General features: G+C 33.6%; 1 protein-coding gene across 3 annotated transcripts in view; it reads left to right on the forward strand.

Moving 5' to 3' along the window:
* Window positions 1-6,636, forward strand: part of LOC114328090 (ADP-ribosylation factor GTPase-activating protein 2) — a 95,010-nt gene extending 88,374 nt beyond the window's left edge. For all 3 annotated transcript variants that reach the window (XM_028276844.2, XM_028276843.2, XM_028276845.2), the window contains one exon: window positions 189-6,636. In XM_028276844.2, coding sequence (XP_028132645.1) covers window positions 189-206 — 18 coding nt within the window. In that variant the 3' untranslated portion in view covers window positions 207-6,636. The remainder of the gene's footprint in view (window positions 1-188) is intronic.
* Window positions 6,637-21,557: the final 14,921 nt, after the last annotated feature.

Consider the following 21,557-nt stretch of genomic DNA (forward strand, 5'->3'; position numbering starts at 1 on the left):
ACGAAGGCCGACAAGATCGACCAAAAAAGAAGATGTATTTGGTGATTTTTCTAGTGACTTTCTTGGGTGTGAATCTGTCTTTTTAGTTTACTCCTCCTGGTTTAAAAACAAAGTATAGACAGTTGTGTCTGATATTAACGAACCGACTACAGTTACATATACAGCTCTAATTTTCTTTTTTATTTTAGGATCGATATGGTTACTAGCATTTAACCATCGACGACGAGTTGGAGAGATTGGCACATCAGCACACATCGTAAATTTGTTAAAAATTTCGATTTTAGATAAATTCAGCGATATCAGATGTGCCTTGACACTAGGACTTTTTAAAAATAAATATAAATCAATTGAAAAACAGTTTTATACAGTACGTCCTGGAGGTCTCTACGTAAATGGTTAAAATCTTTTTCAATTATCACCTTTTAATTGTTTATTACTAACATATCAAAAGTAACACTTTCGTCTCATGTTTACGTATTAAATAATTGAAATTTTCATCAAGCCATTAAAATATACAAACCTCAATGGTCATGCCCAATTGATTGAGTATTTTGTTATATAAGACATCAGCAATATATAGCCGGATCAAAGAACAATCTGACCCCCAAAAAAATAAAGGAAGGATGAAAATTTGGGAGTAGGTATTTGAAATTGTTTATTATTATATAAGAAAAGTTTACAATTTTACATCCCCTCCATTTTACAAAAATGGAGGGGAATAATCCCCCTCCCTCGAAGATGAAAAAAGTACATTCAAAATAAGACCGGAATTAGATAAAATGACTAATTCTAAACAACTTTTCTTTATAGAGTTTTTTCACTAAGTCAATACTTTTCGAGTTATTTGCGAGTGAATATGTTCATGTTTAACAAAATAAAACATGTTTTTGGACGGTTTTTCGGAGATAACTCAAAAAGTAAGTATTTTAGCAAAAAAAAAATATTCAATGTGAAATAACCCAAAAACGGAGCACTTTTAGGGGAAAATTCATTTTAACTTTTTTTAAGTGTTTAAAAAAAGGTTTATTTTTGTTTTTTAAAAAAAACTTGTAATATTAAAAGTAAGTGAATTACGCTCAAAATATTGTTGGTCCCTTTTATTTTTTGGTAAAAAAGTCGCGAAAATAACCCCCTGATTAGCATCACATATAAATTTTAACATTACCACTTCACAAGTTACTTTGTCTATGTATTATTTATATGATCTGTAAGTTTCATCGGTTCAAAGTGGTTCGTTTTGAAAAAGCTGTAGTTAAAATTGCTTGGACGAGTAATTAATGACGAGTTTAGGCAAATTTTGAACAGCCATAGCATAACCAATTTTTGTCTAACAAGAAAACAAAAAATCAAAAATATTCAGAAAAGCAAAACATACATTTTATTACTCTTTGAGATTTTTGGTATTCCTAATTGTTTTTAAGTTAATTCCATAAACAATTACAAATTTTTTCAAAATTAAAAAAAAATGTTTTATTTTAAACCCAATATTTTTCAAAACTGAGCACTTTGAACCAATGAAACTTATAGATAATATAAACAATACATAAGTAAAGCAACTTGTAAAGCGGTAACGATTAATTTTATTTGAGAAGCTAATTAAGGGGCGTTTTTCGCCATTTTTTTACCAAAAAATAAAAGGGACCAACAATATTTTGAGCGTAACTCACTTACTTTAAATGTTAGAAGTTTTTTTAAAAAACAAAAATAAACCTTTTTTTAAACACTTTAAAAGTTGTAATTAATTTTCCCCGAAAAGTGCTCCGTTTTTTGGTTATTTTACGTTGAAATATTCGATTTGGAATTTGACGAAGAAGAACCTACATTTCATTAGCTGTAACTCTCCTTCTACTGGGTCTTCAGACCTCACGCATACACCATTTTTTTCAATTTTTTATAAGCTATATTTTTACTAAGAATATTTTTTTCGCTAAAATACTTACTTTTTGAGTTATCTCCGAAAAACCGTCCAAAAACTTTTTTTTTTGTTAAAAATGAACACATTTACTCGCAAATAACTCGTAAAGTATTGACTTAGTAAAAAAACTCTATAGAACAAAAGTTACTTAGAATTAGTCATTTTATCCAATTCCGGACTTATTTTGACCGTATATTTTTCACCCATGAGAAAAAATTTTTTACCCCGTATTTTACAATTTTTGTAAAATGGAGGGGATGTAGAATTGTAAACTTTTTCTTATAAATATAATAATAGACAATTTCAATTACCTATTCCCAAATTTTTATCCTTCCTTTATTTTTTTGGAGGTTTTCGTAAAATTTTGCGTTCCCTGATCGGGCTAATATACGAGTTTAAGACTTCATTTATCCTCTAAAGACGACTTCGTTAAATCACTGCGTTTCAACTGAGAAGTTGTAGCTGTCTTATTAATTACTAAATATTTTACATAATTCCGACACTTGAAGAATCGATAAAAATTTTCACCTACGAAAATGTCATCATCGTCGTCAAATCATACCTTTTGTTTGAAATCGATAGAAGTCCAATGAGTTTTAGGTTTACCCGACTTCATATTCTTCTTATTTATATACATGCGTTTTCTTTTAATAATGGTTGTCTACCACATTGTTTCTATATTTTTACTACAGGGTGTCCAGAAACTCTACCGACAAACGAAGACAGGAGATTTCTCATATAATTTTAAGACATTTTAACCCAATTCATCTAGTCTGAAAATGCTTCCTAAGGGAGCTAGAGCTCTTTGAAGATGGCGTCTTGTAATTAGTTTTTATTGGATATCTTTAGAACGCTTTTATTTAGAAATAAAAAAATTGGTACGCATATTTATCTTCCAGAGATATATCGATTTCATCCGTTGTGAATTTCTAGTACCGGTCGTAGGCGTCCGTTTTGGGTAGGGCAACGATTATTTGATCGCATAACTTTTTTGTATTCAACTTTTAAGCATCTTTGATACTGGATTATTAAATTGTGAGGTATTCTAGTACTAAAAGATACTCTTGATTTAAGTCGGTAGGATACACCGTTTTCTTGAAAAATCGATTTGAAAATTTTTCGTTTTTTGAATTTGAAAAAAAATTGAAAAAAATTCAAAAAAAAAAGATGTATTTTACCAACTTAAAGCAAGAGTAACTTTTAGTACTAGAATACCTCATAATTTAATAATCTAAAGTAAAAAATTCTTAAAATTTAAAGACAAAAAACTTGTGCGATAAAATAACCGTTGACCTACCCAAAAAGGAAGCATATGACCGGTACTACAAATTCGCAATTAATGAAATCGATTCATCTCTGGGATATAAATAAACGTACCAGTTTTCGTTTTTCTAAATGGTTTTTTTTAATTTTTTTTTGGAAATTCAAAAAACGAAAAATTTTCAAATCGATTTTTCTAGAAAACGGTGTGTTCTATCGACTTAAAGCAAGAGTACCTTTTAGTACTAGAATACCTCACAATTTAATAATCCACTGTCAAAAATGCTTAAAAGTTAAAGACATAAAAGTTATGTGATAAAATAACCTGCCCTACCCAAAATGGACGTCTATGACCGGTACTAGAAATTCACAATCAATGTAATCGATTTATCTCCGGAAGATAAATATGCGTACAAATTTCCATTTTTCTAAATAAAATCGTTCTGGAGTTATTTAAGAAAAACTAATTACAAGACGCCATCTTCAAAGAGCTCTAGCTCCCTTAGGAAGCATTTTCGGACTAGATGAATTGGGTTGAAGTTGGAATAACTTCAATTTATAAGAGGAATCTCCTGTCATCGTTTGTCGGTAGAGTTTATGGACACCCTGTATATTTGCGCCTATGTATCATTCCCCTTATTATACACTTAGGTTTTATCTCTAATATGCTTCATTAACCTTTATAATTTTTAAAATATTTCCATTCTGTTTTTCATTAATTTTATAAAGTATACAATTTTAATTAAATAAAAGTGTCAGTTGCTCGTTTTCCTTATTTTCTTCAACGAAAAAAAAAATTATACAAGAAAAAGCCATGATCAATTTAATATTTATTAGCCACAACAGGGATGCCAAACAAAAAGAATGACTTCGTGCTACAGAGTTTTCGGTCGTACAACTTTATCTCATGCTTAGCAGTTCATTTTTTTTTTCGTATTAAGATCAAATCCATGTTCGCTACTTAGCTGGTGGACGTGGTAAAAATTACTTCTTGATTTTGTAAATTAGCTACATTGACATAATTCAATCGCAGAAACAGTCATATTCTGTATCGACCACTAAAAATCTTATTCACATCCCTTTCTAACTTATGTTCCTAAGTTCGGATAAATTCACTGAGATTTAATTTTTGTTATAAAGAATATATAACGAAATAAAACGACCAATAACGTGAAATTGAGGCTTAGAAAATATGCGGTTATATAGTAGCAAACCATTATATGTATAACAATCGAAGTTCGTGTTTTTTCGGACGAAAAATGGATCATACCTTCAGTATGTTAACCTTCCAGTGGGCGCGCTATTGTCAATTTTACGACAAAAGCACGTGATCGTACCCCCACCCATACCACACAGTCAATATCTACAAAATTTCCGTTATTCGCAAAATTAACGTCATGCGCCGTTGTATGTAAGCATATTAATAATATCTTCGCAAATTTTTTAAATGAAAATAGATTGGTTACAATGAAACGGATGGTAGAGTGGATACTGTAGATAAGATTTGTGTTGCTTACTCTGCCACTAGGATAACAAAGGGATGGCCGTTCTACAGTATGATACATATTGGCGGCATAATTGTTGAAATTTTATACAAATTGGCCTGTCCAGCGAAGGCTCCTAAATATCGAAGAGTTTTCCTGAAAAATTTGTCAGATCAACTGTTTGACAGATATGTACTGCATGATATAAGTGCCCTCCTCAAGGTGACTTATTGTCGGGAGGTTTTTTTTTATATCTACTGAAGAAAAAAAAAATAGAAACCTTATAAAGCGCGGTGTTTGCTGAGAATATGTAATGGAAAAAAATATCCTTAGGTTCAATGAAGTGTTGCCATTAGGCAACATGAAGTGTTTTCAGTCATTTACAGGCAAGATGCTTTCTGTGGTTGAGATTGTTTGCAATTATTGAAAGAATGGGAGCATTAATTCGGACCAATAGTCAGATTCTTTTGAAATATTATATTTTTAAAGTATGGTTTGGTTCTTTGTAAACATAAATAAGAAAATATTGGTTTAAAATACATAATTTTTGAAGTTATACTTCTTTACGATTGAGAGTGAAATTTTATAATTCTGAGCGCATGCTCACATAGACAGTATGTAGTTCGTTGCTAATCTTTCAAGTTATGTACGTATCCGCGCAAATAAGTCATTAAAAGAATATATTAGTATTAGTGTTTTTAGTAAATGTATTATTTATTATAATTTTTGTGCCTTTGGATTTGTCTTCCTCGGGAGTAAGATAATAAAATATCTATTATAACATTTTTATACTTCACTTTATCTATTTGTCACCGTGATGTGTAATTATATCCGAGACATCACGTGGACGGGGCTTGATAGCGTGGTTGGCAGAGCATTGGACCAGAGATCGAGAGGTCCCGGGTTCAAATCCCGGACGATTCATATTCTTTTTTTTTATTTTTGCTATTATTTTAATAAAAATTGTTTGAAAGTGGTAGGTAAGAAAGTTAGTTTAATATTTAAATAAAATACAAATAAACTGTTAAGTATATTTATTTCGTTGAAATTATATAATAGAAGTATAACTTCTTACGTGCGTACAAAGTACACACACATTCTTTTTTTTTTTTTTTTTGTATAAGCTAATAATAACAATTCCCCAACATTTATTTAAAGAAAATATCATTTACAATAAGACATAAAATTTACGAGAAATTAAAGGGCGCCCCCCTCCCCCCGATTATAGTTCAAACTAAGGGAGATTACGGTTCACCAAAGCTATGTAGCAAATTGGCAACTACATGAAATGAATATTGGATTATATATTATAAATATTTTCGTTCAGGTGTATTTTAACCATTTACGTACAAAGTTCTTGGGCTCACTGACAATTAAATCTGTTGACAAAAAATATTCGATTTCAAGTATTATCTTCAATTTTTTTTTTTCAAACTCCAGTTAATAACTCGACTATTTTGTACATACGTAAAATGATACACTGACTGAAATATACAGATTTATAAAGTCTATACAAATTTAGTAAACTGTTGTGTAAAATATGTTATTTTATTTGTTTAGCTGTAAATTTTTAATAGAGAAAAAATATGTTATCTTGTAAATATGGTGCATTATATTGTTATGTAGTCCTGAAAGTCTTCTATACTTAAACCGATACTTTGAAATCCAATTTTTTTGTTGACAATGCATAATTTGCCAGTAAGTAAGTGATGTATATATTTCAATTTTATACTTTTATTATTATTTTCATATAGTGTACTAACCATTAATCTCTTTATATCGGGCTTCTTCTTTTTGTGTAAGAGTTATATTTAATTATAGATCTTTTGTAATTATGAAAATTTTTAAAACAGTTATATATTAGTGGTGATTATTTGATTTGTATATTGTATAAAATCTTTTGGAAACAAATGTCTTCTTGTTTGTATAGTTGTAAATGAATAAAATGGCTTAAATAGATAATTGTCAGATTTGTAAGCGCATTACATTATTTTTCAACCTTAATCGTAGCCTTATATCCTGGAAATTGAAATAAATATATTTGAAGTACATGTTTCGGTAGTTATTTGTGTTAAAGGTCAAACCGGCAAACAGGTGTATTTTCTCAATAACTGATAGTGTATAAAATATTTATTAAAATCAGCTAAGTAATCTCGACCTAGCACAGGCCATCATCAGAGCTTCGTCTTATAAACATACAACAACATACTAAAATTAAACGGATACAGGGCTAGGACTCTGATCTAGGGTAAAAAATCCTTACAAATATTAAATTTCACATCTGATGTGCTTTAAGACAATATGAAACAAAAAAAAGAAGAACTTCTGTTGGAGTGAAAGTAAAAAGAAAGATATACTCCAACAGAAGTAAGGAAAAAGAGAGTAACTAGTGGGACAGAAATGAAAATAGATGGGGTGTAATGAAGAGAGTGAAGTGGCTTCTACGTTGAGAAGCCGCAGTAGGAAAAATACTACTTTCCAGTAGTATTAGTGGAGGAAAGTGGAAGGATGTAGAAGTGAAGAGAAGGGGATATTAAAAGGGATATAAGTAGAAGTATGAAGGGACAGAGGCAAACTGAATAGAGTTGGCTAGCAAGAGATGCAAGAGAACAACTTGACACTCGAGGATGGATACGGCTCGTTTGCATGCCTGTCGAAGAACAGTAGCTCTAAGTAGATAGTAATGATGACTAAAAGGTGAAATAATAAAATAATAATGTACTGAAAATGAATGAAGATGAATAATTGCTAAAGACGAACAAAATAAATTAAACTAACAAATCATGGGCGCCAAGAAAATGATCTTCGATCACTCTCCCAGGTATCTTATACTGCTGTCAAATATTAAATACACTATATCAATAAATGTGAACATAAAGGAATAATAAAAATAAATGATATACAAAATAAGTAAATATTTATTAAAAATTACTACTAGATTTTTGACAATCTCCGAGTTACACAAAGTGCATAATGTGACTCTAAAATGACATAAATTATACACAAGTTATATTTGAGTTAACAACAATAATATTACCGGTTACAAACTTCCATAAGTACCTCTTACTTACATATAGGGTACAACTCACATGAGATTTCTACCAAATGGTTATAGTACGCTTGCTACGTACAACTAAATTAAAACCGACAAATATGAAAAATATATAAATAAATAGGCACAAGCCTGACGAAGAGAAAATACAATGATGAATTAAGCGAAATTAATTAATAAAAGTTATAAAATGAAGCTAAGATAAATACTGAAACAATGACCTAAATTAACCGAACAAATGGAATAAAGCGAATAAACAATAAATATTTGGGAAACAAGCAAGTAATATTACAAAAATAAATATCAAACCAATAATAAAATATAAAACCCTAATTTTCTAGGCCTGATTACCTTGTGCACACAAGTAACTTACAATAGATACCTACAATAGTTTGGGAACCAAATATTAATATACAAATATGTCATATAAAAAAAAACCAAAGGTAAACTAAATCTGGAAAAAATTAATAACATAGTGCATTAAACCAAATGTCTGAGATATGAAATACAATGGTTACTCAAGTCACTACACTTAAATGTTCCCAAACCAATCCCTTCATCGAACGACCTCAAGGTAAAGTTCAATGCTAATTCCATAAAATTAGCACCAGAGGAGGTGCTGAACCATGTTTCCTGTAGGTACAGGTGTACAGACGACTGAAAATGGGACTGGAACGTCCCCTAGCTTGTTCCCAAATAGACGTATTCCCTGGCGACTCATGGTTGGAGATTGGCCTCACGGTGTTTCGAGGTGTTTTAAGTTCTCACATGGGTGGCGTGTGATACGATGATGTTGTGCAGAAATCCCATTGTATTAATTACTTATTTCTTCCCTAAATAAGTTTTTGGCGATCCGAACTCCAAAATTCACATATTGGAGGTATAACCTCTAAATTTGACCTACTATTTGCACACGCCACCCATCCATGCTCGTTGAATCCCCAACCACAAGTGACAGAGAACTTCCCTCTCTCCTTCCAAGAGGAGCACCTCAAACGACCACAGAACATGAATTAAATGTCACGGAACGATTCGACAAGTGTTCCGTAGACGCGGACGTGTGACGTCACGTAAGTAGTTCTTTACGAGAAAATTAAAGAAATTTTAAGCGATCAAAAGAAAATAATTATAAAAATAAGAAAGCGCTAAAAATGATATTATAACGGGTGGACCGTTACAAATATGGCTACCACATTGTACCGTTAACAGCTGTTAGACGTTAGACTCATGTTAACGTTACAGTGTGGTAGCCATATTGTCTTAAATCACATCAGATTAAATTAAATATTTCTAAGGGTTTTTTACCCTAGATCGGAGCCCTGTATCAATTATATGTTTATTGTGTTGTTTGTCAACAATTACTCTTCTATGAGGTTTTTATACCAATAAGACGAAGCTCTGCTGATGGCATGTGCTATGCCGAAAGTACTTAGCTGATTTTTTACACACTATCAGTTTTTGGGAACATGCACCTGTTTGCCGGTTTGACCCATTTAAAAGTGTGTACAAATCATACATTTTGTAGTTCTTTTTAGAAGTGATATATTAATCACCCGTTTAATTATATTCAACGTAGGGGTAACATGAATATGATACTTTTAAAATATAAACTTGCGTGTATAGAAATCGGCCCACTTAAAAATTTGGTTATTTAAAATAAGGTATACTAAAAAAAGACTAGTAGACCTACTAGTTTGTTTGAAATAAAGACTAAAAGTAAAAGTAAAATTTAACAATATGAATACTAAATACACTCAGATGATAGATGTATGCTTGTGGCGCCTGATTCCAAGTAACTTGAACTTCATGGATTAACTGTTCCAGAATCTGTGGAGGATGGTGCAAGGTGGACAGCCTCCTTCCCTTCTTCTGGTGTTGTGTGATAGCTCATCTGAAAGTTTATTTAATTCTCTATTCAGTAATATAAACTACAACATAAATATTTATACAGGGTGTCCAAAAAATTACAATAACATAAAATATATATGGGGGTGTCCCAAAAGTAGCGAAACAATCGAATATTTCGCGAAATGTAAATTGGATCGAAAAACTGAAAAATACTTGTTCAATATTTTTCAAAAATCTATCGAGTGACATTAAAGACGACCCCCACTATACCCTCTGAAAGTGGGGCGGGGTGTAACTTTTAAGTCTTAAAAGGGAACTTCCAGTTTTTAATGCAGATTTCGATTCCTTATATAAAAATAAGCAACTTTTATTTGAGACATTTTTTCGAATTATGGATAGATGGCGCCATAATTGGTAAAAACGATTTATAGTGATCATCATCATGGCATCCACACTCCTAGCGGAGTGATTGCCGCCCTCTTTGGGCTCTTCCGATTCGTTTGTCACGGTGAATCAATCCGCATTAACATTTTGGTTTTACAATTGGTTGTGTGACTTGGCATCTTCTACAATTTTTCTCCATTCGTTCCTGTTTTTGCTTATGGTTACCCATTCTCTAACTCTCCTCTTCTTAAGGTCCTCGACTATCTGGTTATCCCATCTAGTTTTGGGTCTTCCTCGTGGTCTGCCTGATACAGGTCTCCATTTGGAAATTTTCTTAATGACGGTTTTTGGATTTCTCCTTTCTATATGCCCCATCCATCTGAGTCTCTGTGCCTTGATAATTCTGATGTCTTCTCCTTTCAGAAGTCCTCTTACTTCGTGGTTTATGAGTTTTCTAAATTCATTATTACCTAAGTTTATTTTTAGTGATATTATTTATAGTGATACCATAGGTAAATTATAGAAACGGTCTAATATCTTGAGAAATACACTTCCAAATGAAAACCCAAAGATCAGTAATAGACCAAATTTTTACAGTCAAACAGATCCTGGCTAGCGCATATGAATTCAATCTGTCACTAAACAAATTTTTTATTGATTTTGGACAAGCGTATGACACAAGAGACAGACAAATTGATCGGCACATTAAAATATTTTGACTTCTCGGATAAAATAATACGATTAACTAAATCCCTTCTATAGGTTTGTTTCAACACAACGAAGAACCGTCATATAACGATCACGTTACTATATCATTAACGTTCCATGGGAACGAAATAATATGTTCCATGGGTTATTTTGTTTCTGCGCAGGACGGTGATCGTTACATGGACGATATCTCGTTGTATTGGAACAAACCTTATATGAAACCCAAAGTAAAGATAGGATGGAAGTTCATGTCTTTCACTGCTTTAACATCACTGGAGGCATACGATAAGGTGACCCCCCTGGCCACTGTATTTTTCAACCTAATACTGAAAAGAATTCTAAGCGAAAGCAATATTCACACTAAAGGCTCAATCTATCACCACAGACATCAATCAGGGCTGCTTTATCCATTAGGCAATATAGGCAGTTGCCTAGGGCGGCAAAAATACTATACAAAAAGATATTTGAATATAAAAATTAAAATCGAATAACAAATATGTATGTTCATCCATCAATGAAATAATAGAAGTGGGCATTCATTTCTAAATAGAATAAAAAAAAATTGCATTCATAACAAAAATAAGACAAACATAGCATTCTGTTATAAAACTATTTATTTAAAAAGAACGGAAGTCATAAATTTAGTGATTATTAGTCCGCCGGCAGCTGGGCAAAGGCGGTGGGCCATTGAACACTTCAATATTGCACATTTTGCAGAAACTAAAGATTTGACTTGTCTACAGTAGGTTATCGAGTTAGAGTTGGGATTTTCAAACTGTATTATTACAAGTAGATAAGGTTCGTGTCGTCGCACAGGTATACTCCAGGGAAATAAGCAAGAAATAGACCATGTTCGGGACACTGAAATATCGAGGTAGCTGACTACTTTTTTAGTTATTGTTGACTGTTGACGTATAGGATGAAAACGTACATGTTTTCTGCCTAGAGTTCGCGTCCGTTTTTTAATTATTAACAATTTAATGCAATCAACGCGATTTTTCCATTTTTTGCACTCAATTAAAAAGCTAAATAGTTCTTCTTTTGGAGAAAATGACGAGAGATGAAAAAATGTTATACAATAAACGAAAAATATCAGTTAAAAACATGTTTGTACAAAGTCATCAAACCAACTTTTTTCTGTGCAACTTAGCAAAAATATATTTAAAAACAGGCTTAAAGAATATTAAATGTTTAAAAAAAATTTTTTTGAACTATTATACAGTATGTCTGGGTAACTTGGAACCTATTAACTTTTTTATTATCAACTTTACGAAAAAAAGCTATTCTGTATTATATGCTCTGAATCGTATAGAATCTAAGATCATCATATATCACATTTTATTAATTTTATACCTGTATATTTCACAAGTACCTTTATATTTCACAATATCGAAAATTGTTATTGAAAAGTTATTTGGAAATAAAAACTATGTTTCACTATGCAATTGCATTTCGTCCTGTCGCCCGGGGGTACAACGGCCTACTTTATTCAGATGGACTTACCCAAGTTTTTTTATGTATTTTGTCTAGTAGAACACGAATTTTTTGGTTAACAGTTGATCCGGATGTCGATAAGATTGTTATAAACAAAGAACTTGAAGAATTACATAACAGCGATTCTTAGCCATACAAACCATTCTTTCTATTTTTTTGGGTCATTCTAAGCAAAAAATGTTGTTACAAGTTTTTTCGTAGGATGCATAGTTTTCGAGATAAACGCGGTTGAACTTTCAAAATATCGAAAAATTGCAATTTTTTAACCCGAATAACTTTTGACTAAAACATACAATATCAATTCTGCTTACCGCATTTGAAAGTTCATGTCAAACTTTACCTGTCTTGATTATTTGCATTGCTAAAAATTTTTTTTTTATTGTTAAACAAAGCTATAAACACATAGTGCTTGAGTAATGTTTTCAATGCATTTCTCATTTAAAATCGAAAGAGTAGGCGCGCCTACGAACAGGAAATTTCTACGTATCATGTGTTAAAACGCATGCATTGGGCACAGGTCAAAACGCTCAAACATACTTATAATAGTAATATGTAACATTACGCCTGATGTAAAATAAAGAATATTTTTAACACATTTCCAAACATTATTTGAAGAACTATCTTATTTAAATAAAAAATTCTGCTTGCTTTTTTTAGGGCGTCATTTGACCTAAACGCGGCCCTACATCAATGCGTAGCATACTAATAACAAGAAGACCAATATAATTAAGAGAAATTTTTAAAAAATTCGAAAGAAAAGCCAGAGAGTTCGGGCTGAAAGTAAATCAGGAGAAGACAAAGTATATAGAGATGAGGAGAAATAATGAACAGTTAGGGCAGTTTTGGAAAGTATCTGCCCCAGACAAGGAATATAACTTTGAGATAGTTGGACACTTCGATTATTTGGGAGTAACGTTAACAAATTGAAATGAAGATACTCAAGAAATCGAAAAAGAATGGCTAAAGGTAGTAAAAGTGCTGGAAATTCTGAGATCGAAGAAAATATCCAGAGGAGCAAAAAGAAGGATATATACTAAAGTTTTTCGACCAACGGTGCTTTATGCTAGCGAGACCTGGATCTTAAGCAAAACCTTAGAACTGAAACTAGATGGATGGGAGCGGAAGATACTCAAAGAATATATGGAGGTATTAAAGATGGGCATATCTGGAGGACAAGAACAAATAATGAAATAATACAAATCTATTGTATGGTATGGTACATCGGGGCAGTGCCCACTTGTGAGTCCTTTAGACACTTAGGCCTGTAACGCGGTCGTTGCGTTTCGTTGCTCCAGGTAACTATCAGTCGAAGAAAAAAAATTGGCTTTTTAAAACATTTTTATTCGGAATCAAAATAAACAGAAGATACGATAATTAGACTTAATTACTCATTAAGTTCGTTAATAAAGTATATTTATAATTTCTACGCATCGAGCTTATTGTTCGGGCCGATGTGACGATATTTTTGTACATGAATGAATGATTCTGACGATCGGGCGAAATAGGAATTGCTTTTATTAATACGACATGAATGTATAAGGAAAGGGGAGAAAGGAGATCCCGCTCACCTCGCCGGATTGGAAAGACATATAAAGGATATATGATCACCGCTCATACAAGGATAGGTAAGAAGAAAACTGTCGGATTCGCTCAGCTCGCCAAAACGACAGCGGAAAATAATCGGGAAATACTACCTACATAAACTCACCTCTTGTACCTCGCTGTTGTCTATTATTCTTCGATCCAAGAATAATAATCAACTAGGTTTTTCTGGACTGGCAAAAGGCTTCTAGAAAAGATTTTCGTGGGCACTTTGTTGCTAAAATGTAAAACCCATATTTTTTGGTTTCTAATATATTTGTAATGCAAAATCACTTGGTCGTCCAAAAATCGTTGCGGGAGGGGACCGGTGGGGAGCCTTACAAAAAAAAACTGCAATTTTTCTTTTCGTCGTTTTTCGGATGTGCAATATCCGAAAATTCATTCCTCAAAGTTACATACCCATCCGGACATTAGAAATATTTGTTTTTAATTTATAAAAATACGTCAAACCATTGTTGTATACGGAGCGCCTTCATATAAAATCACTTGCCCTGACAACCCATATTTTTAAAATCGTTTACATCGCTCTATCTCGAAAAATATTGGGTCTAGCAAAAAATGACTTTCTGTAAACGTTATAGACCAAACATCAGAGAACATGTGAGTGTTTTTGGAATTTTGATTGGATAATTAGTTTAAGAAAAAATTAAATAAATCGAACGGCATGTCACGACGGACAGTGGTGAACGCAGATATGCGAGGAAGGGCGAGATTCTATGCGGGAGTCAACCCCTAATCGACTCTACTGACCGGGATGTTGTTAGGGTCGTTTTTGCCTTGAGATGCTGTTCTTTCTTTAAATTCTTTACTATTATAAGCTTTAGTTTTAGCGCGAAATCCACTGAGATTTTAAGTGAGACATAATAAAGTTCTTTGTTAATTATATTATTAAAAGTGATTAATTAAACCTATTGGTAAGTTAACAATATTGTACCTACTTATTAGTATTACAGTTAAAATTTTTTTGTATCCATCTAGAAATGGATTTAACAAACAGCAGCAGCTCTGACAGCTAACTTGAGTAAAAAATCAGATTAAGGCATGTTTCTTTCCGAAAATCTGATGTCGGACAAGACGTTTTTATTCAAAATGTGTGTCTTATTTGTTTGGAACGAAGAAGGCTGGTTAATTCTCAAGAAAGATGAGAAATGCACGAGTGAACGTATGAAAAATTGTCATGATGATAAAATTGATAAATATATGCGGCATATATTCTCAAAATTTGATGATCTACAAAATTAAGATTTTTTTAAATGGCACAAAAATTGTTACAAAACCTATATGAGCTCAAAGAACATTGCCTCGTACAAGTCAAAAAATACTAAACTGACGTTTCGTAGAGAAGATATTTTTCAAAAACGGCCCTTGCGATCACCTTTTAATTCACAAAAGTGCATCTTTTATCAGAAGCGCTCACCGAAACAAAAACTATGCCAAGTTATGACTAATAATATACAAAAAAAATTAAGAGCTATATCACGAAGCAACCCTGTGTTCTTTGCGAGAACTGGAGACGACTTAATTGTCTCGGAAACAAAATATCATGCCGCTTGCGTTTCAACTGAATTACACAATCTAAATAAAAAATCTGTTGGAAATACTGATATTAACAAAACAGAAAATGAAGCATTTGGGAAACTCTTGGAGGAAATGGAGAAAGGGTTTTGAGAAAGGTAAAGGATACAATACAAAATCGATTGGCAAAAAAGGTATCGTAAAATTAGTGGCATTGACGACATGAGCGAGAAACAAATAATTAAAAAAATGAAAAACCATTTTGGGGCTGCTGTTGAATCAGTAAGGTCTCCTAGACAAAACGAGCCCTCAATATTTTTAAGGAAGTTCTCGAAAGAACAGGCAATTGAGACAATCGTGCACAACCACGACGAATCTGACACTCTCAGTTTCAGTTTCGGTGCATCGGAGCAACACATTCTAGTCAAAATCTGCCAAACTATCCGAAGTGAGATAAACAAGATGTCAACTGAGCCCGACAAAAAAAATAAATGTTAGAGACTACAAAAAGTCTATTCCTGAAAGCTTGTATTCTCTTGTTAACCTTATAGTCCGAAATTAAAGCGATAATGAAAAGGAGACTGAAACCCTAAGCATTTGCCAAGACATTATTTTTGTCTGCTCAAAGGGAAAAATAAAAACTCCAAAGCATATTGGGCTAGGACTTTTAGTTCATCACGAAACAAGATCAAAAAAACTCATTGAAGCAATGCACGCCTGCGGCCATTCAATTTCATACATCAATACTCTTAGAGTGCGTAAGAGCATCGCCTAAGAAGAAATTCAACTTTACTTGGAGAATGATCATGTGACCATACCGAGACAATTGGTACCCGACAGATTTGTCCAATTTGCCGCTGACAACATTGACATTTTGGAAGAGACCTTGGACAAATCACCTACTTTTCACGGAACCTAAATTACTAAAACATACAATATCAATTCTGCTTACCGCATTTGAAAGTTCATGTCAAACTTTACCTGTCTTGATTATTTGCATTGCTAAAAATTATTTTTTTTTATTGTTAAACAAAGCTATAAACACATAGTGCTTGAGTAATGTTTTCAATGCATTTCTCATTTAAAATCGAAAGAGTAGGCGCGCCTACGAACAGGAAATTTCTACGTATCATGTATTAAAACGCATGCATTGGGCACAGGTCAAAACGCTCAAACATACTTATAATAGTAATATGTAACATTACGCCTGATGTAAAATAAAGAATATTTTTAACACATTTCCAAACATTATTTGAAGAACTATCTTATTTAAATAAAAAATTCTGCTTGCTTTTTTTAGGGCGTCATTTGACCTAAACGCGGCCCTACATCAATGCGTAGCATACTAATAACAAGAAGACCAATATAATTAAGAGAAATTTTTAAAAAATTCGAAAGAAAAGCCAGAGAGTTCGGGCTGAAAGTAAATCAGGAGAAGACAAAGTATATAGAGATGAGGAGAAATAATGAACAGTTAGGGCAGTTTTGGAAAGTATCTGCCCCAGACAAGGAATATAACTTTGAGATAGTTGGACACTTCGATTATTTGGGAGTAACGTTAACAAATTGAAATGAAGATACTCAAGAAATCGAAAAAGAATGGTTAAAGGTAGTAAAAGTGCTGGAAGTCTAAATAATGCTGAGATCAAAGAAAATATCCAGAGGAGCAAAAAGAAGAATATATACTAAAGTTTTTCGACCAACGGTGCTTTATGCTAGCGAGACCTGGATCTTAAGCAAAACCTTAGAACTGAAACTAGATAGATGGGAGCGGAAGATGCTCAAAGAATATATGGAGGTATTAAAGATGGGCATATCTGGAGGACAAGAACAAATAATGAAATAATACAAATGTATTGTATGGTATGGTACATCGGGGCAGTGCCCACTTGTGAGTCCTTTAGACACTTAGGCCTGTAACGCGGTCGTTGCGTTTCGTTGCTCCAGGTAACTATCAGTCGAAGAAAAAGAGTTGGCTTTTTAAAACATTTTTATTCGGAATCAAAATAAAGAGAAGATACGATAATTAGACTTAATTACTCATTAAGTTCGTTAATAAAGTATATTTATAATTTCTACGCATCGAGCTTATTGTTCGGGCCGATGTGACGATATTTTTGTACATGAATGAATGATTCTGACGATCGCGCGAAATAGGAATTGCTTTTATTAATACGACATGAATGTATAAGGAAAGGGGAGAAAGGAGATCCCGCTCACCTCGCCGGATTGGAAAGACATATAAAGGATATATGATCACCGCTCATACAAGGATAGGTAAGAAGAAAACTGTCGGATTCGCTCAGCTCGCCAAAACGACAGCGGAAAATAATCGGGAAATACTACCTACATAAACTCACCTCTTGTACCTCGCTGTTGTCTATTATTCTTCGATCCAAGAATAATAATCAACTAGGTTTTTCGATCCGATTTTTATATCGTTCGAAACAGTACAAAAACGTGTTTTACTAAATTCATTGGCGTACTCTAGACGATAAAATTATATTATCGTCACACCCCCCTCTCATAAAAAAAACTTTTGAAACAAAATTTTAGCTACTTAACTACGACTTATAACTATAACAAAAGAGAAAAAAAAATACGTCTTTCTGAAAATTAAACTCACGAATATCCTTTAATGCACTAGCACTAGCACTAACGTCTGTATCGTTTCCTGGTGTTGTTTCCATATTGTCCTGGCGTTTCGTCCTGGAGTGGGCGGCGGCGTTCTTACAGCGCTGTTCTGTGGCAGTCTCAACACTGCTGAGATCTCGATGATGACTTTAATTTTGATAAATGTACGTAATTCAGACGTGTCGTTGTATAACTGGTGTAAAGAGTGTGAGTGTGTGGTTCGGGATTGGTTAAGGGAGAGGATGGAATCATGTACTATCGTCGTGAGCCGGTTTCATATCTTTGATGTGAACTCTGTTAATTGTTTTTCCCGTTGCATTCTTTAATTGAAAAATTACTTTGGATAGTACTTTGTGAATAGTATATGGACCGGAGAATTTTGGAGCTAATTTGGCGTTTAGTTGTTTGGTGGCATTGGAAATGTAATCTTTCTTCATGACTTTGTCTCCGATTTTCGGAGTCCACTCTCTGCGGCGTAGATTATAGTAGTGGCTTTGTGATGTAAACGCTTTAGCCAAGTTGATTCTTACTAATTCGAAAGTTTCTCTTAATTTATTCCATTTGTACGTTGGTGGAATTGTGTCGGACGGATTAGGCGCTTCTATAATTTTACTGGGTATGTCTAGTTCGTGTCCGAAATTTAAAAATGCTGGAGAGAATTCGGTAGAGTCGTGTTTTGCTGAGTTGATTGCGAAAGTCAGTTCTGGGATGTATGCGTCCCATTTCTTGTGATTGTTGTCGCAAAATTGAGCAATCATGGTCTTGATTACACTGTTTGTTCTTGCGTTAAAGTGGGTTTAATGTTGAATTGGCTTTTTGTGACGCCGTCGTTGTAAGTACTTTCTGTGAAGTCACTATAGTATCTCGTTCCTGTATTGCGGGAACCAATTCATCGACTTGTGTTGCAAATTCGGTGTTGACGTCTGTATTGTCTTTACTGCCGTTGAAGTTTTTCGAAAAATCCATGCAGAATCCATATTTCCGTATGTCATCGATGCCTAGTATCGCTTGTGAGGAGAGATTTGGCATGTAGTAAAACTTAATTTGACGCCATTCATCATTGATTAGGCATATAGTATGATAGCTGTGCCTTATTTCTTGAGTGCTACCGTCTGCAAGCCTAATATCTGTTCTTTCCTCTTCTTCGGTTATGTTATCTTCTAACAGTGTCTTTCGAGCTGTTTCCCCGATGAAAGATTTGTGTGATCCAGTATCTAACAGTGCTTGAAACGTTTCTCCGTTTGTGAACGTCAGTGAACAATGCGGTCTGTTGTCGAAATTGGTTGTTTGATTACGGCAAGATGTGACAGATGACCTTAATTCTGGTTTGGGTTCGAGATGCCTCTGGGTGTCTCGACCCTTGTGTCGTTTCCCGGATTTGGGCAACTGCAATCTTTGAGTGTGATATTCAATGTTCCGCATCTACTGCAGAAAAGTATCGACGTTGAACGGCATGTATCACGATTGTGGCCCTTTCTTCCACAATTCCAGCAGCATGTTCGTCTACTGAAGTTAAATAGTTTGTTTGTTGATGTTTCTTGGGACATTCTATTAAAACGGGAGCTTCTTCTTTGTGAAGTATTGTCTACCTCTATTTTTCTTATGTTGCTTTGAATCGTTTCGTATTCTTCAGTCTGGCGTATAAGGTCTTTGATGGACGTGACATCTTTTTCCTTGATGTATAATTTGTAATTTGGGTGCATGTTTTTGTAAATTCTTTTTAATTGTTGTGTTTTGTCCATTTTGCCGTACCTTCTGATTAGAGTTTGAAGCTCTAATAGAAAATCTTTAAACCGTTCGTTTGTTTTCTGCGTTCTCGTTCTGATTTGGTCTTCCAAATCGTCTAACCAGTTTGCTGATTTGAAAGCAAGATTAAAGTCCTCCGTAAAATTGTTCCAGTTTTCCCAGGAGTCGACGTTGTTTCGGAACCACAGTATCGCTTTTCCAATAAAATACTTTTGGTAGTGCTTTCAATAAAGCATCGTCTCGAATCCGGTAATAGCTTTTAAGTTCGTATAGCCTTTCCAAAAATTATGTGGGGTCTTTGGATCCGTCAAAATGTAAGCCCCATTTTCTAACTGTGTCCATTATTTGACTGTGTTCGTTTTCCGTTTGTGTGTTGTCTGTTTTAGGATCCTCAGTTTCGATATTGGTAACTGTGCCGGTCTTTTTTGAGCGTAAGTGTAAGACCATTCTTGATCGAAGATCGTCTAATTTACCTGTCGTATCTCAGTTAAATTCTGCCAAAACGTTGATTAATTCCTCTTTCTTTAGTTTATATATCCAACCTACCGTCTCATCCGCTATTTCTAAACCCACCGTGCCGTCTGATTCCGCCATATTTTAATATAAATTCGTACAATCCGTTTAAATGTCTTAAACCCTTTTAAAATATCTGCTCGGGCGCCAATGTAACGCGGTCGTTGCGTTTCGTTGCTCCAGGTAACTATCAGTCGAAGAAAAAGAGTTCGCTTTTTAAAACATTTTTATTCGGAATCAAAATAAACAGAAGATACGATAATTAGCCTTAATTACTCATTAAGTTCGTTAATAAAATATATTTATAATTTCTACGCATCGAGCTTATTGTTCGGGCCGATGTGACGATATTTTTTACATGAATGAATGATTCTGACGATCGCGCGAAATAGGAATTGCTTTTATTAATACGACATGAATGTATACGGAAAAGGGAGAAAGGAGATCCCGCTCACCTCGCCGGATTGGAAAGACATATAAAGGATATATGATCACCGCTCATATAAGGATAGGTAAAAGGATAGGTAAGAAGAAAACTGTCGGATTCGCTCAGCTCGCCAAAACGACAGCGGAAAATAATCGGGAAATACTACCTACATAAACTCACCTCTCGTAAATTATGGTGCAATAACCCCAGAGGTCAGCGATCGCAATCAGCAGTTTTACCTTTTATATTCAGCATTTTGATTTTATATAAAAGTAATATCATTGTAATTAATTTCAGTTATTTTCGATCAATTAAAAGTGAAGTATATTTGTAAAAGTTAATAAAGGGTCTTTTTAAAAAGTACGTTAGTGAGTTTAAACCTTTAAGTGGCACAGTGCAGTAAGATAAGTGGGAGAGTCATTTAGTGATCCTCGTCGTTTTTAAACGTTTACCCGCTACGAACCAACTTCCAGGGAAAACCACAGCCGTTCAACCCCAGAAGTCTACGGAAGACCAGTGTCAAAGTGTAAAAATCCATTTATATGCCGAAAGACGATAAGAAGAAAGCAGAAAAGAAGCCGCAGTTCCTTCGAGAAGAAATGCACCAAAGCATAATCTTCTATCTGTAAGCAAATTTAATATTTTTTCTAATCCTAATTTAATTGATTCACAAATTTCATCGCTTAAAATTAGTAATTCTCTTGCAACTATCAGTGAATCGATTGTCGAACCTGGTGCTGCTTCTATTTCTCAAAATAACTCAGTTGCTCAATTTAGTTTAAAAGCTAACGATAATTCTTCAAATAATACTCCAATAAGCTTAGATATACCGTCTATAATTATTACTCCTGCTCCCGCTAGTCAATTAGATATTATGGCCGTGGCACCCGCTCCCGCTCTTGTTTTTGATGTCAATAAACATCTATCTGTCGTACCTGATTACAATGGAAACCCTAACGAACTTCATAACTTCAT

This window comes from Diabrotica virgifera, chromosome 3, assembly GCF_917563875.1.
Source record: "Diabrotica virgifera virgifera chromosome 3, PGI_DIABVI_V3a".
Classification (NCBI taxonomy): Eukaryota; Metazoa; Arthropoda; class Insecta; order Coleoptera; family Chrysomelidae; genus Diabrotica; species Diabrotica virgifera.